General features: G+C 28.6%; 1 protein-coding gene across 1 annotated transcript in view; it reads right to left on the reverse strand.

Annotated features, from left to right (window-relative positions):
* The window catches only part of LOC106690643 (ribosomal protein S6 kinase alpha-5), a 161,883-nt gene that overhangs the window by 119,816 nt on the left and 23,151 nt on the right, over positions 1–18,916 (reverse strand). Inside the window, exon 2 of the mRNA XM_014436147.2 lies at positions 7,622–7,690. Within this exon, the coding sequence (XP_014291633.1) occupies positions 7,622–7,690 (69 nt within the window). The remainder of the gene's footprint in view (positions 1–7,621; positions 7,691–18,916) is intronic.

Genomic DNA, 18,916 nt, shown 5'->3' on the forward strand with positions numbered 1-18,916 from the left:
AAATGGCGCCCTGAAATGAAGCTATTAGTGAAATAATGCGGAGTATCGTCCTGTTATGATTGTGAAGTGAAGGGGCACCGTTGGGCTGCGGCCAGAAGACTGTGCTAGTTTCCAACCGTTGTTCTTGCTGGCCGCATCCCAACCTCTGCTCTTACCTTCCTATCTTAGGCTTTTCTGTTTTCCATTGTACTCCCGTTTTTCCACTCTCCGACGCCTCCTGCCATTCGCCGCCAGAAGCGTGGACAATCACTAATAGTGGTGGGGCGGAAGCCGAACCTCCGATACGGAAATGCGACCTGGAGGCTCATTGAGAGGATGGTGACCTAGATTCCTCGACGCGGCAGGAATTCTTCAGAGCCCCACCAGCTCTCACTGTTAGGCCTATAGTTCATATATTCCTTCTTTGCCGGGAACACAGAGAGCGTTTTATTTATTGAGGTTGTTTTTAAAAGTCTTTTTATTATTAAAATAATTTTCAACAGAATAAAAAAAATAATTTACTATTAGAGCCAATCAATATTTGAATGTAATCATTTTTTTTCTTTTTTTAAACAATATAATATAGTATTAAAAAAAAAACATATATTGTTTTTAATTTTAGATATTACAGTTGAATAAAACAAAAAAGTAGATGTAGAAAAAATCTTTAAAATTGTAACAATGTGTTCATAATTATTTTTATTTTAATTTTTCAAAATAATGATACGATCAAAGAGTTGAATCATCTGAAAGAAACGCACTCTCAAGTAACTCTCATGAATGAACTTCGATTCACTAGAAGTCAGTCAATTCTCTATTGATGAGAACCAAGAAGTGGGAATAGAAATTTTTTTATATATTAAGAAGTACTTTGACGCTAATTTGTTTGATTTTTATTGTTAGATTACTTTATTACAAAATTAAAATTAAGAAATGGGAACAGGATTATCTATTCTAGGAACACAGTTTAAGCAATATTATTAATTCTGTTTTTGTACATTTACCGCAGAAGATAAACGTTAACGTACTTTCGGACTATTGATGAAGGCGTCAATGGAGCGTTTGAAACAGATTGTTGCCTTACTATATTGTTTTATTCCTTTATTTATGACTCTATTACTTCGTAATATTAAAGTGTTTTTGTTTAAAAAAATTTTTATGCTCTAGAAAAGAAGGTTGTTTGTTAGCTATTTCTCAATTCAACTCAAAAGTGTCTATCACCACTCAAGGAGTGAATCGTTGTAAATCAGTTCAGTGAAAAAAAAAAACTTTCTAGCACTGATTCTGTTCTCGCAGAACGAAAAATATTTTAAGTTTAATACTAAATATTGACATTGACATATTGATATGTCAATTTTTTAAAATATTTTTTTACAAGATTGATCATTTCACAGAGTGTAAGATATGAGTAGATTAGAAATATTTTTTATATTAATTTCAAACTAATGTTGATTAAGTAGGGTCTGGAAAAATCAAATAACCCACCTTTCTCCATTTCAATCTTGCATAGAATCATTTCAAAACTTCTGCGAGTTAGTTGTAGTGGGCGGTTATTAGTTGTGTGGGATTCCATTTATTACTAACATTTATGAGTAATGTTTCTATTTATTAATCTCAATTTTTATTCTGTACAGTATTTAATAATTAGTTAAGAGATTCCTTAAAAAAAAACTGTAGAGAATTCAGTAAGCAATAAGATTTAGAAACATTGCTTAAATATAGTTGTTTTATTACTGATTGAGCAATAAGGTAAAAAAAAAAAAAGTATTATTATATTGAGAAAGATCTGAAGGTAGGAGTAAGCGGGGAGAGACACGGGCGGAGGAATCAAGTGTTATGGAATCGTCCTTGGCGGGCAGCGGCGTCCCATTTCGACGAACCGGTCCTCGACCGGAACTGGTGCATTGATAGTGGCAGGAGGAGGAGATACTGTGGGCCACTTCCGACTCCTGCCGTTCCAGCACTCCGAGGACCCTTTAAATCGGGATCAAGGGGGCCTTTAAAGGGGCCTTTATCTTCTTTAAAGGGTCTCCAGCGGTCGACCTTGGCTGACCCAGTAGCCGTCCGAGGGGAAAAAAAAACAGGTCCTCTGTGGGGAACAATGCCGGCGCATGTACCGAGGTGTGTTTATCGCTCCTCTATCACGATATAGGCTCAAGTATTTATATCGCCACCGAAGAAGATATAATATTGCGAGAGAAATCGAGAAACAAAAATAAAAAATTAACTTAATAAAAAGAAAACTTAAGCGAGCTAACGTTATTAATATTTAATCATTTCAGTGGAATTGATTAAGAATTAATAACGTTAGTGAAAACATTATATAAACACTAATTTAATAATGTAAACGAAAAAATTCTGAAATAAGTAGGAAAAAGCATTAAATTTTTTTCATTGAAATTCTGTACTTTATTAATATTTTACACGTTTAAAATTATTTTTTACTCTATTATTACTTAATTCGGTATAACCCTGGATATTAAATGTTCCCAAATTAATTTTAATTTTAAGATAAACTTCTAAATAAGAAGTCCGCCTAATGGGCGAGTGAGACTGTATAGGCCTTACTGTATTTATCATATAAGTAGAATCGATTTTAATTGTTTGTAAATTGTATAGTTGAGGTGTAGTTAAATAACAACCATTTTTAAAATGTACATTCATACGACATCATAAATAAATAATAAATCCAAGATGGCGGTCGATAAAGGTACAGAATAGTAAAAGAAAAAATCATTTAATATTTATATGTATATATAGTTGACCGTAAAAATTTAAATGTAAGAAGATGGTCAGGATTGCGGTAAAAAAAAAGAAAAAATAGTTCATAACTATTTTAATGTCCGACGTTTCGCCTCACTTTGCTGGGGTTCATCAGGGCTGTTCAAAGCGAAAGGTTGAACAAGACATTAAAATAGTTATAAACTATTTGTTCTTTTGTTTTACCGCAACCCTGACTACCTTCTTATATTTAATATTTACTTGGTTTTTAAATATCACCAAATTTCTTACTATTTCTAATAAGTATTGTTCTACTTTTTATTACTCTAGACCTATATTACCCCCCTATATATTATATAGCTCCCTAGACATTCATATTTATATTTTATTAACTTAATTTGTCTCTTTCTTTTTTCTGTTTTAAAAAATATTTTGTAATTTTTTTACTCTCTTTCTATATGTATTATAAAATTCTTGTCACATCTTACATCGTTTTTATTTAGACCTGACGAATTTATTTTACTACTTCATACCTTCATTGACCGCCATTCGAATTATCTTCATAAAATCTTCTTCATATGTTAAACTATCTTCTTCTAATGGTATTTACCGTACTTTTTTTTTATATATATATACCTACTCGTAACTCCACTATTTTAATTAGTTTTTAAGTTAAGTATTATAAACACTTTATAAAATTTCGTCTCTCACTTTCTGTTTGGAAAATATTTTTTAAAAAATAAAGACCTCAATTTAAAGTTAGATTATCACTTTTATAAAAAAATATAACGCCAAAACTAATATTTTAAATTATTTATTTATCTGATATAATGGAGAAATACAGATGGTATGAAGGATTGAGAACAGTTAAGAATGCTAAATAATGCGAGAGATAAAACCCGCTATAGCTCCGCTGTGGTGGTGTTCAACTCCGAGTGAAAGCTGCTCCTGATTCTTCACGCCTGTTTTAACACAACCTGGTGCAGATATTCGGGGACTATTATATCAGATACTAATGATCAGAGACCAAAGGATATGAAAGCATAATTTTTTATTTTTTTCTTAATTAACAGTTAGAATTGGTGGATTTAGTTCATTAACATCTTCAAATCTATTGATAAGTGAGTACATTAAAATATTTTGCAATTATAAGTTAAAAGCCGAATACAGAGCTTAAACTTTTTTTAAAGGTTTACAAAAACAGATAACATATCTATGTAATATCTGTCTGTAGGTTTCCATAATCAGTACTGCGGGTATTGCAAAACCAGATGTCAATTTTATTTGTTATATCAATTGGAAATCCAAAGGTGTTGGTTTATATCGGCTCCAAAACCTCAGTATGGAATATTTGATATATATAAAAAAACAAAAAAAAAACGGTTAATTTAAAAAAGAAATGTTTCAAAGATTTTTTATAAATAAAAAGTCTTAAATATTCTAAAAATCATCAAGAAATAGATATCAAAGTAAATTAGAAGATGAAGTGTTACTAAGCGGAGTATCTTGAACCCCTTTTCTAGCAATAGTTCCTTGACATAACCAAATGGAGAATAAAAGAGGTACACATATCCAACCTTGAATTATGGAGAAAATCTAGAAATATATAATAATTTATTTTTTTAATTACACACATTTAGATAAATTAAACACGATATTACAATAAATAATTGTAAGCTATGGTATTAATAATAATATTTAAAGATGTACTTAGCATTATTAACGATAATCAGTGAAATAACCAATGGATTACAACCAGCGGACAATAAAACTGAAAAGAAACTTTTGAAAATTTCTATATGACATAAAAAATCGAATAAATTAGACATAACTTTGAATTAATTAAAACATCGCTTCCAGGTGTTTTTAAAATCATAATCAAGATTACAGAGAATTAAATTTAGTAAAAACAACATAATCGTCGGCCTGAGATAAGTACCGACTTCCTTAACCACCTGTCAGCCCTAACTTTTAATGAGAAATAAAATATTTTTCTTTTGGAGAAATATGTCTATATAATATTTTTCATGGTAACACAAATGACTTGAGACAATGCAAATTACCATTTTCAATGAAATCCACCGCAATTTAATGATATTCTTAACAAAGTCTTCGTTAGTATCTCGGTTTAAATATATAATTTCGGGAAAAAAACCTTAAACATTTAAGGTTTAAAGGTATAACCTTGAGCATATTTTATACCTGTTAATAACCACAAAAAGATACTGGATTTTCGAAAACATAAAAAGTTATGAAACAAATCATAAATGTTACAGAAAAGGCAAAGCACTGTTAAAAGATTGACACCAAATGCTACCTCCCTCCCCTTTATAAACAATAAAACAATACATCTCTTTTCCCTATTGCGAAATTCCTGACGGGGAGAATTTTTTCCAAGCACGGTTGACGGAGCAGAAACTCTCAATAGGTTTACATTGTACAACGTTAAAGTGAGTTTCCCTTGTGAAAGTGATGCGGTCGCCACTGGTCACATGGGACCACCATAACTGCTCCAAGTCCCTGTTTTTTAAAAAATTAATTAAAACTTCAATCAAAGATTTGATAAATTTCAATTATATTCATGAATTATTTAACGTAGGAAAAAATATGATTTGAATATTGAAAAGCCTTCATTCAACATTATAATACAAAAATTTCAGATCTGAAATTTAATTATTTTCATAAAAGTAATTATCAAATAAATGAAGTCAGATCAAACAAATTTTAACTGTACACTATAATACAATTAATTAATTAAATTGAACACACTGTAATTTACAAGACTATGTTATTTTTTTATTTTTTAAGGCACTGTTTTCCATAAAACAAATTAATAAAATTACATTTTAAAATATCTGTCAAATTAAAAATATTAATATTGATATATCTAGATAGGCTTTAAATTTTTGTTTTCATTGTTAGGTTACATATAATAAAAATTGTATTTAATTTGTGAATCTTCCAAAATATTAGGCGATTATAATAGAAAAATTATAATGAAAAACCTACACAAAGAAAAATGTATTTATATATTTATAAATAAACATTTAGCGAGTTAAAATCGTAGGAATAAATATACATTACTTGAGGTATTAAACAATAATCTTAAATACTCCTAGGTACTTCCCTCTATTTTTGTTGTCACCGTCCTTCTGTACATTATATATTTTTAAATAATAGGTTATATTTATTTACAAATTATGTATTTTTTTTACTATTATAATTTATATTGTTAAACTATTTTTGCAGATCGTTAATTTCATATTATTATATTCTTTTATGATATTAGTATAGAGACCATTCAGTATCGGTTTATAAGATAATTTTTTTCGTATAACTTTTTTTGCCTTTTCTAAATTTAATGTATGTTGTACTATTATTCTTATACTGCAACGTAAGACTTTTTTTTATTATTTATTTATTTATTTTTTAGAATTATAAAAAGAAAACAAATATTATATCATTATGTTTCTTTTATTTTCACATAGTTGGAAGGAACATTATCTTTAACTTTGGGGAGTGAATCATTTAATTTTTATATATACATAAAATGTTTACTATGGTTTCTCTTATATTTTTTTATAATGTAAAAAAACTAAGAAATTCAATTTATATAAAAAAAAAATTCTTTCCTCAAAATAGGTGTATAGCAACTAATTTAAGTTTATAATTGGACAAAATGCTCAACTTGCTAATTACAAACTACTATGCCTTCAAGATATTAATATCTTTTTAGTCTTCTGAAAGACGTTATAAAAAATTTATAGCTCAAAAAACTTTGTGGTGCAGAATAGTATAAGTATCGATTCCAAGAACTCGGTGAATAATGAACCGCCCAAGAATAATCTCTTGAGCTAGACCACATATCATGCTAATAGCAGAACTACACCACAAAGAACTCACCACTTTGTAGAGACTTGTCCAATACAGCAACTTTCAAAATTCAAATTTCAACAAAAATTACTGTGAATACATTGAATCGCTCAAGAGCACCCCGTAAATTAAGTTTCTACAAAATTAACTGTTCTAATTGATCAAAAGGCAAAAACCTTCTAGAAACTACAAATATCTTATAAAGATAACATCATCGTTAAATAATCTCATGGCTAAAAAAAAAATAAACTATTTTACTGTGAGTAAATGTCATAAAAGTTTGATAAATTTAACAAATTAATAATAACACTTTATTTTCTCCTAAGAAAGGAAACAGAAAACAGTATAATTTAATTTTGAGGAAAAATTAAGTTCTGTATATAATTTAAATTTATCGAGATAACGTGTATTTATTAAATTCAATATGGAATCGAAATTTCTATACTTAAAATAATAACGATGAAGATTAAACTATTTAGAAAAATAACGGTTATATTAAACAAAGTCACGATTTAAATAATCAAATAAATATATGTATATTTTTTTCTTAAATCTCAAAACTTAATAGAATCACAATTTTTTTTATAGAATTTCATATTGTTTCGATTTACTCAAAAACGACTTTAATGATTTTGATTAAACTCGGAATGTCAATGTACAGAGCCTTTAATTTCCAATAGGTTTCATCATCATAAAATAGTCAGGCAGGGCCTAAATGACAATTTTAAAAAAAAATCTTCCTCTAAAGCATCTTTAATTTTCTTAATTTGACAAAAATAAACAGTTCTCATTATTAGCCATGAAAAACAATAGATAGATACAAATTATTTTTAAGGATTTTGTGAATAAATAAAAGAAAAAGAAAAATATCTGATTCTGACTGGAAAAGCAGAGACCGCTCGATCTTTCCCAATTCCAGTACTGTTTCATTATCTTTTGTTAAATTGTAGTATTCCAGGCACGAAAAATAATTTTTATTGTTATCGAATACGTTCAATAATCATTAACTTAGTTACTATATGTATAAATATACACAGATGTGGCTTACCTCCAGTCCCAAGAACTTTCAGAAGGTCGAAAGATGACATATCAACTCTCCCGGGGCCGGTGAGGTTAACTGTAAACAGAGAGAACACATTAGCCAAGGGACAGCTTATAAACTAAGACTTAATCCTCAAGAATATCTTGTCCTATCTGACTTATGTACACAACATGGGTCCTTCAAGTTACCCCGGTTCAATTTAAACTTGAGTCATTTACTACTCCAGCCATTGAGGCCAGCGTTAATAATAAACGACGTTTGAGGGAATAACCACTTCGACCCCAATATTTTTATGAAGTTACATCATAGAAGATGGTAACGTCTACCTATAAACGTTTTGAACTTGTCTGATTAAATATTTAACTAAATTATTGACCTAGGGTAACGATTAAAAGGACGAACTGTTGCTATACATATTTATTACACATAAATTTTGAACACTGTTCTTAATCATTTACTACTATTGCTACTACACCAGAACAGAAGTTTATTTAAGAACTATTAAAAAAATAAATAAATAAATAAATAAAATAAAAAAAAAAACGTTTAATCTATAAACACAATATTGACAAATAAAAAAACAGATCGTAAGCTGTTTCTTATTTGTATCGCTCACTTTACATTAGTGATAAGTACATTTCCACTAACTTGACTAAAAATAAAATTTAACGTTCTCTTTTTCAGGATAATTACAACGTCGTATTTATTTTTTGACTGAATAGATTAAGATACAAATTCTTAATTTGATCCATCAAAAAAATAATTTAAAATTTCCTTTTCTCCAAAAATACTAGGTTCACTTTGTCGCCACGTGACCAGTCGTGTCAGAATCATTCTTCACTAATTTATTCACTAGGTCCCCCCTAAAATTGTATTATTATTATTGCAAGTACTTCTTCTGTATAAGTTGTTCTTTTGAATAACTTTATTAGTCACGTATTATTCATTTTAAATTTTTTTAAAGAAAAAAATGGTCTTCAACTTTTGACAGGCATTGACAAAAATGTTATATTATTATAAAATTAAAAATAAAAATATTTCTTTCACTAAAAAAAATTATTATAAAAATAATACGTTCTTATAAAAAAAAAAGAATCAAACTTAATATTCTAATTACACACATACACATGTACATAAAAGTAAAGCGTATTTAGTATGTGTAAGAGTATTATATATTGGACATTATGGTTTGGAAGACTGTGACATTTCCAAATCGGAGTAAATCAAAGGAATTGATAAAATATTAAACGTTACCAAAAGATATGAGCGAGCCCATACAAGTTTAAATCGAAAATAATAAGGCACAAGCTATTTTAGAATTCTACCTGGTTCCCCATCATGTTATTTCAATAGTATATTAACAATGATTATAAGTGCCGTGGTATATCACCGACGTGCCATCTTCACATATTAATGTAGCGGCTGATGAAATCTTCGAACAAGTTGAAGCTAACCTCATAATTGGGTATGATAGAAGTTTTATTCATAAATAATCCTGGTAATAGATGTGTGGCATGTTAACTACATCCATAGTATTTATGGTTTAGAAAAAATGTTTGCATTAAAATAGAACATATTATTGCATAATATATCTTATTTTACGCGTATGAATTTTGTAAAAGCATAATTGTCAAAAATACTTGAGCGGATGAAGCTATATTCTACGTTACCTGAACTCCATAGATACAACATAATAAATGAAAAACTTTTCATGTCCTAAACTAAGCATTGCATTGTTTTAAATTTATTGATGGTTCTGGGTGCCCAGACATGACAAGGTTTAGATAAAAATGAAACTCCTAGACACAGATGTTTATAATATATGAAATGTATAAAAATAATTTCAGTAAATTGACTTTAGATAATTATCCGACGAATAAGAATTCAATGTAAAAAAACAAAACATAAAATGGGGAAACGAAACTCAGAAACGTCCAAGAATATAAAAAAATCTTAGTTCGATAATGAAAGTTTCTATTCATCACACTACCTGATTAATATAACAATCCGTATTTAATAATCATTTTAAGAAATTATTAAAAGTTAATATATATATAATTGTCGAAAAAAATCCCAAGTAATTAACTACAATTATAAATAATTAGCCATAATTCTTGTAAAAATACGAGATTGATTTTTTTGTTTACCTTCTCTTTCTATGGTTTTCAGACACGTTTGAACTAATTTTTAGAAACAATTATAAAATTTTAAATCTCAAGTTTATTTTCGCTTTATGTATAACATTGCAATTCTACAAGTAAGGTTGTAATTGATACTTTCGACATGCATGATGTATCAACAGATTGCAGAAAAAGATTCAACCCATTTTACTTATGATATCAACCCCATGCACCCATGGGGCTGACAAAAAAAACATTCAACATAAACAGTAGTAATATCTATCGTATAAATAATCTTTTTTGGTAATTAATTTAATAAATATCACTAACATCATTTTTGTTTATAAATGAATAAAAAACAACATATTTATCACCCGAAATTTCGTTTAAACTAGAATAGCCCGCATTGTTTTTAAGTTGTCCTAATTTATAAACATACTTGTGTAAATTTTTTTTTTATTGCAATTAAGTAAGGGTTGAAAATGCATATAAACATTTTATTATGTTTATCAGATTATAATTAAAATATTTGTCGTAGTGAGTGATTAATTAAATGATATATTGTTTCAATCAGACGGATAATTGAGGAAAAAATGTGCTTACCGAAAAATAGTGAACCCCTTTTTCAGTAATGTACTAACGAAATTACCATTTTTCATCTTCGAAGAATCATAAAATTTCCATAATTTATTTCAACGGAGTAATTTGCTTGCTTCCCAAGTAGAGGGTAATAATTTCTACTGTATGACCGTTGGGGGTTTAGTCGGTGGGGGAAACACGGTAGGGCCCCTCGCCCACAGTATTTTAATTTGAAAAGGTATCCTTTAAAGATAAACTACCCCAGTAAGGCGGCAAACCTTTTATCAGAATTATTTACCACCGGGAGCGGCCCGTGGTATCGCCGTTCTCTGGTGCCGGCTTAGCCTCGAAGTATGTCGTCCCTATACCGATTTCCATAAAGCCCTCCAGGCATTATATCTTTCAATGCTGTAAGCCGCCACAAATACTGAATAAATCCGCTATTGTATACATAAATCGTATAAAGGAGTGTTATCATCGCTTTCTTAATATTTGTTTGACTCTTAAAAATCAAATTTACTAATCTTTGTTAGATGCTTAGGAAATTAGTCATCGCCACGTTTTATTGAATTTTCGACGAAAATGAAAGATGATAATTGTAACAAGTAAACAAAAAAAGTTTAATAATTATATTCAATTATAATTAGGAATAATTTTCAAGTTACTTAGATGAATAGTCTATATTTAAGTATAACTAAAAAAGAAATAGTACAGTAAAAATATGATTTAGTAGTTGTAGAAGAAATATAAAACAATCAATGTAATTAAAACTTTCTATATAATAAATTACTTATTCTTGCCTCTGTAGTAGTATAGCTCCTACCCTAAGCCTATATTTAAGTTATACCAATTCATAATTTAAGTACAAGTTATGTTATATAGCTTATGTATCAAGTCTAATTTTGGTTATATTAATGGAAAATGTTCAATAAAACGTTAAACAATAACTTATAAAAATAATGGGGAATAAATTAATAATAAATGAAAGGTTGTATCAGGGAGAGAGATATCAGCCATATCAGGATGGGACTCCCGGCCAATTTTATTAAAATTTCTGTTATCTAAATAAATGTATTATTTAAACAATGAAAAATTTATGACAACTATAAATAATAAAATCAGAGCAGTAGAATCTCATTTATAAGCACTAATCATTTCTGGTGCGATTTATTTTATTCATTTATGATTTATTCACTCTACAGATGAACCCAACTAAAAAAGTAGAAGTAGGAAAATAAAAAAAAAATTAATTAATTTAAGTTTTGATTTAATTACGTATGAGGGGGGGGGGGAGGAAATCATCAGCGTACAAATTGGTATTGAAAATGTCGGATAAGGATGGGAAGGTGATTGATGTAAATACCGAAAAGGATGGGGGATAGCGATGAACCCTGAGGGATACCACAGGGTCGAGTCATTCCTTATGCAGGTTTATCAGAAACCACTACGTACTGGAAACGATCGGAAAGGAAGGATTGAAACCAGCGCAAAGCACTGTTGGATAGAGGAAGATTTCTTAGTTTGGTAAGAAGGATGAGGATAGTTAGGTTTTGATGTTCCATGGCAGTCTGGGGGTCGTGGATTATTTCAAGGAGCTCGGATTGTGTTGAATAGCCAAGTCGAAAGCCGGATTGGAAGGGACTGATGAGGGAACGTTCTTCTAAGAAGTTTGAGAGTTGGTTTTGAACAAGGCGTTCTAGCGGTTTTGAAGGGTTAGAAAGGAGAGAAATAGGGCAGAAGTCATTAGGTGAAGAAGGATTTGGGATTTTATTTAATGGTCGAACTAAAACGGTTCTTCAATGAGAAGGAAATGTGGAATTTAGAAAAGAAAAATTATACATATGATAAAGTACGGGAATAAGGACTGGAAGACGGGATTTTATCAATTTAACAGGAATCTATGAGATCTTAGAATGGTGGTTCTTCGTAACATATGTTGGGAAAAATGAAGTGTTCTGGATTGAAGGTGTTATTTAGAAAGAAGGAAAGAATGATGGATCAGTAGCATGGCATGTGAAATAGTTCTTGAGATCTTCATGTGTTATTGGAATAGAGCTGAGGTTATTGGATTCTGGTAGGGATAAATTTTGGAGTATTTTCCACTTGAATTTGGGATTGGGAGCATTGGAGAGGGTACGATGAATGTGAAGGGATTTAGCACGTCGAACTGCTAATTGGGTTGCAATACGGAGTAGTTTAAAATTTGTATACTCTGCAGACAGGTGGATCGGACGAAATTTGCGTCTAGCTGCTTTTTTTTTGTATCATGATTGGATTTATTCCCGAAGTGAGCCAAGGTGCAGTTGGACAGCGTAAGGTGTAAGGTTCGGGTTTTGAGAGGAGCATGGATGTCTAATACGGATTGCAGATGTGAAGTGAGGGAGGATACTATAGATAATAGTAATATAATATAGAATAATAGAGATATAGAAAATATAAATAAAAGTAATCTTCATAATAATATCCGTCCACAACCTCCGTTGTCTAGGAGGATGAGTGCAGTAGTCCCTACAGAATGAACAGGGGATTTTTTTACTATCTATTTTTATGACTTTGAATTTTTAAGTATAAATAATTTTAAAGCTTCAATAATTTAAATAATGAATTAAAAATTAGGAGGCATAAAAAAAGAACAACATTAAAGTTAAATATATAAATATTATCGTGAGAGTGAGTGAGAAAATACGGAGAGAGAGTATGAGTAAGAGAGAGAGAGAGTGAAGGAGTGGGGATTAAAACCACCTTTCCTAGTAATAATATAAAATAGAGGAGCGAAAATTAGGAATTACCGGTGTTGGGATATAGTAAATCCGAATTCAACAGCACATTCATTCTAATTTATAGTTTGTAAATAAACATTGTAATTAATAAAGAAACGGTTATAATCTTTTACGAGCTGCATTATCATGTACATTTCATAAACGCATTTATAAATGCAAGATCATGATCATTGGATTATCTAAATTATCGCATAGGGTTTTGAGGGCACTCTGGATTATGCAACAGTTGATATAACTGGATTCGTTCCAATAAATTAAATGTTATATAATATTTTTTAATCCGAGCTGATAATACATCAATTAACTAAAAACATTCAAGAATATTGGGAGATGGGTGTGGCTAATTTATTATACAGTAGAACCCCACTTATCTGTTCAAGTTGGGCCCGAGAAATCGCCGGTAACGAGTGAGATTTGGTTAATCCGGATTGTATAAAAGAAAAACCTCTAATACTTATCTAACTTATATATAAGGTGTTAATTAAAATGTATTCCGAAAAAATGTTATATGTACATTAATATATGATGAAGATAAATGAATTAGATTAATTTAAAATAATTTCTTTAGATATTTATAACTTAAATGAAGACTACAAATGATCTTTCATTTTTTTCTCTTAGTAGACAAAAAAAAGTTTTTTTGTTCTTCCGAAGTGAGTTTTCTTTAAATTATATTTATTAATTTATTATTATTATTTGTTTTTATCGCCAGCTAAGCCCTCATAATACAGCGGTATTTATATACATCGAAATTCATTATATAACACACAATTAATTTCAATAAATTAAGATATTGACTTGTTATGTCAATAAATTCCTATTGTATTATTAGGATTACATCAATGTCTCCTGTTCAGAGAGAAATATAGATTAAATTATTTAATAAATGTACAGAAAAAAAAACTTTAAATTTTCTTGCATAATAGTCGAATAAATTATTTAAAAGATAACTGTAAATAACCAAATCAGTAAGTATTTTTAAGAAAATTGTCAGCTTTTATCGAGAAAAAACATCGAATTACAAATAAATAAAAACTGTAAATTTTTAATTGCTTTCAGATTCCATTTTCCTTCACTATAATATACAAAGCATTTTTTTTTGTTGAAAATGATTATTAAATAAATAAATAAAATGGAGTGACAAATTTAAATTTGGAGGAATATTTAATTGCTTTATTAACGAAACTTTAATCACCACGAACCAGCTCGATGTCATTTAATTAATATTATTTGTTACGCCTGCCAACCTCATTAAATATTTTAAATATATATAAAATAAAAAGTTAAAAATATAAATATATGATATATCTGACAGTGGATCAACATAAAATAGAATGTAGTTCGAATTGATTTCTTCTCTTGATAATTTTATTATAGAAGATTTTAAAGTTTTTCTAAATAAAGTACTTCCTGTGCTTTAGGGTTCATTATCATAACAATTTTTTTCATTATGAAAAAGTAAAGTTTCATAAATAAAATATAAAAATAAATTTGTATTTGTAAAATAAGTATATTTTAGTTTAAATTTTGGTGTATTATTTGATCATATGATTTCAGCAGTCATTAATCAAAAATATAATTTTGTGGTTTGATTTATTATCCATTTCAAAAATCACATATTGTAGAATAACTTCATATCTGATACTATAACAGTCATTAAATTGGAGTTATATATTACACAGCTGTGGCGATAAAATTGTTTGACAACTAAATGTAAAATATAGCTTGTGGGAATACTGACCCAGTTTGAGATTACCCCACCACTCGAGCCTTTTCAAGCTCACACCAGATAATAATTTATACAGAGTCTTCAGTGTGGCCGCCTTTAAAAAACTCTCGTAGGCCCCTCTTTATACTTTAGGTCAAACAAACACTTTTCTTGGAAGTATAAGAATTAATGCAGAACAGTCGAAACGAACTGTATAAACAAGACCAGGTTCTGAATAAAAAATGAGTTCGAAACGTCGGTGAGATATTGCATAGGCAGTGAATTAAACGTGATGGTATATTCAGGACGATTTGTCAAACGAGAGAAAGGAACAATAGCTGCATTTTTTTTTTACAAAATTATATATATATTTTTTAAATAGTGATAGAATTACATCAATAATTTGTTTTTATGAGATTTGTTTAAATTTTTCAAGTATAAGAAAACTTTTTAAAATAAGAAATATGAAAAAGTAATTGTTATTGATATAATTATTATTTTGCAAACATTATATTTGTAACCGTAACTCGAATATAATTATAAGACATGAATAGTTTAATTTTAATTCTAGCATGAAAAATATATTTTTATACGTCAATAACAGATACAGTTTATAGTTTAGGTCAAACAAACTACATTATCATCAGTGTTCTTTAAGAAGGGAAAATTCAATACACTGGGTATTTTCATGGCTATGTTTTACTGAAATATTAATTAATTGAACTATTCATTTCAAATATATTCATATCTGACGTTAATGCATAACTAAATGAACAAAATAATTGTTAAAAATATGGGAATACTTCGGTCTCTGTTACTAACAATAAACGTAAATCAAAACATCTTACATTTCGGCAATTTTTAATGAGAATATATTTACATGAGTAAATGAGTGAAATTTAATCGATAATTAATGTGACCAAGGAAAACTTATAATTTCGATCATTCTTATTATACATGTTCTAGACTAGAGATAAAAAATAAAGTTTTATACTGTATCTATTCAGATTAAAATCTTGTGTTGTAATTTTTGAACATTTATTTATTTATAAATTTAAAAACAGAAAAAAAAAATTTCTATTGCAGAAATAAGTTAGTTAAATACTGAAGATATTTTATTTAAATTTAAATTGTACCTTTATTCAGTTTATAATCATAAGCAACAGTGTTTAAACAAATAAATATTATGTTGAAAGAGAATGTGATAGTGCAGGAGGGGTTGATTAAAACCTAGCATCAATTTTGTTTTATTTATATATTTTCCATTAGCTCTGACTACTTAAAAACCAGCCTAGATCAAAACTAACATAAATGTTAGAAAAGAGGAAAACCAAAGTTGATGACAGTTTCATGTTCTTTTTTCAATTCTACAGGGGCTATGAAGAGAAGAGCCCTAAAAAAAAATGTTTGCTATCAGAAAGGATCTGACCTATGAAGTCCCTGTCACTACCAGTGGTCGTTGTGTGCTAGCCTTTCTGGTTCACAAATACCCCACAGTTGCCCTTATTATAACTCAGAGAATTTTTAATTATGTATCATAATTACTATTATTTTATATATCATAGCATCAAATATCCAATGTAATCTTATTGAAATATTTTCAAACACCCAAGTTTATACGAAATATGAAACTAATGAGTTTTTTAATCAATAAAAATTTAAAATATAGTTTCATTTTACGATATGAATTTTTGAAGGGCACTGAAATTAACAGATATTAAATTTGATTATTTTCTATGTTTAAAATATATTATTCGTAAGTGGATATAATTAGTTATGAGTTATTAAAAATTAATAAAATATAGATTTAGCTTCTAGAGTACAAGAGAAATTAACACCTAGAAGGCTAATATTATAATTTTTTTTCTTGGTAATAGATAATTATGAATATTAATCACAATTGTATTTTATTTTTTAAATATTTATTTTTAAGTTTAGAAATATCGATATTTTCTTTTAATTGCCGTTTAATATGTGGATTTCTAGGTACTCTTTAAATAATTTTTGAAAATTTAGTAATTAGTTTTTGATTATAATAAAAAAGTGCATATTTTCAACAATTTTAAATGACAATATGGCTTATTTTCGCTTATACTTTAATACTTCGATAATAATAATAAATATGATTATTATAAAATGTAATATATATGAAAAATAAAATAATACAATGGATCATTCTGATGACTTCTTATAGAATATCTATTATATTTTTTCTGACTTACGCGATGGTTCTAGGATGAAGGGTTGATTTATTATAGATATTGTTAAATGTCATAAAGATATAACAGAGAACAATTAGTGGTATTGTGGCAATCAGCATAGAACCTTCGGGTTCATTAAAGTTTTATTATTATTATAAAGATATAACAAAGAATAACAAACCTAGAGATTTCAGAGATTATTAATAATAATTTAAGTAACTTTACTGCATTCAATTGATGCTGTCACAATATATATGAATATTCTATTAAAATGAAATTGACAATTTCATAATCCTACATATTTAACAACTCATGCATATTTAGGAGTTCGCAACCTTATGCAAAAGATAATCGAATAATTCGACATCGAATAATTAGCATTAATAAAAAATTTATTAATATATATATATATATATTATTCAATCAAAAAAATAATGCATCAATTATTAGTTTTAAGAACACAACGTTGCTTAAGGTGAGTTACACCCTAAATCCATAAATCAACAATATGATATTAGTACATTAATAAATAATAAAATTCAAGGTGTCATTATAGATACATCTCGTCACAACCATCACTGAGTAGTTTAGAATACCTGAATAATTTTTTTTCTGATTGAAAATACTTTCGAGATGTCTAAGCCATGAAGCATTAATTTTTTGGCTAAATAGTATAAAGTCCCCTTTAGTTACGCATGTTTATTCATTCATAATTTAGTTAATTGTATATACGATTATTAGGGTAGCTTAGTGCATATTTCATAAAGTTCGGATTCTGTTAACGAATCAATTTAACGATAAATGAGCTCAAAGGCCCTGAATGAGTTAGTGAGCATTCAGAAAACAGGACGTTTAGTTACATTTTGAAAAGGAAAAGTGACTAAATGAAAACCTGTGTCCTGTGTATGTGGTTTGGGCTCGGGCCCCCCTGCAATATATACAAAAGCCCTTTATCGTGGCCGGGCTATTTCCATAAAGTTCCCCTGTATCAGAGCGGCGTTTGCTGTTTGTAAGGGCCTTAAAAAATCTGTCGCCGGCGTTATATTTTTTAGTAATAGCTTTAAGGGATTCGTTTAACGAACGCACACAAGATAATGGTCCACGTCCCATCAGGTGATTGTAAAGGTAAAATAGAATATAACAAAAAATAAAAAAATAATGATATCAAAGTTAACACACATAATGGGCGAAAGTTGTAACAATAACAGTGAGTTGTAAAATGATTAGTTTCGAATAAAAAAAATTTTTTTTTCAGATATTTTTATTAAGAAAGGAACATAGAATCATGGATATCTATAAAAAGAAGGTGTTGACTCAAAAATGTTTTAATAAAGTAAGGAAAAATACTCTGTAAAATACAGCATAATATTCATATATGTTGTTGTTTTTCCTCAAAACTTTACAAGTATCTTTAATAAAGAAATATTTTGGAAATATGTCTTTATGGTTGGTCACACAACACAACACCTTATAGAAGAAGCAGAAGTTTGACTTAAGATAACCACACAAAAACGTATAACAAGATAGTATCAGAGATATACTTGGATGGTTTTAAGAAGATGATAACTATAACTGGTACTCATTACACTCGTTAACCAGTAGAATATAAATTATTTTAAAAAATCGAGAAATTAAATAACAAAAATTTATTATTATTAAATCTATGTAGGTCTGAAATTTAACGAACATAAAAAACTGACCCAGGTTCCAGTTCTGCTTTGATCAAAAGTTTATTTTCTGATCTACCTCAAGTTGTTATCGGACCCTTAAATTGGTTAGGAATGGTAGAAACCATGTGATTGAGCGTGGATATTAACCGTGTTCTATCTCTAGATAAGCCTTGTTCATGAAATAGTATTTCCTTCCTCAAATAATAAACAAGGCACTCTTCATGGTTCGTAGGGATCACAATA

The sequence above is a fragment of the Halyomorpha halys genome, unplaced genomic scaffold, assembly GCF_000696795.3.
Source record: "Halyomorpha halys isolate HHAL.00 unplaced genomic scaffold, Hhal_1.1 Scaffold1791.1, whole genome shotgun sequence".
Lineage (NCBI taxonomy): Eukaryota > Metazoa > Arthropoda > Insecta > Hemiptera > Pentatomidae > Halyomorpha > Halyomorpha halys.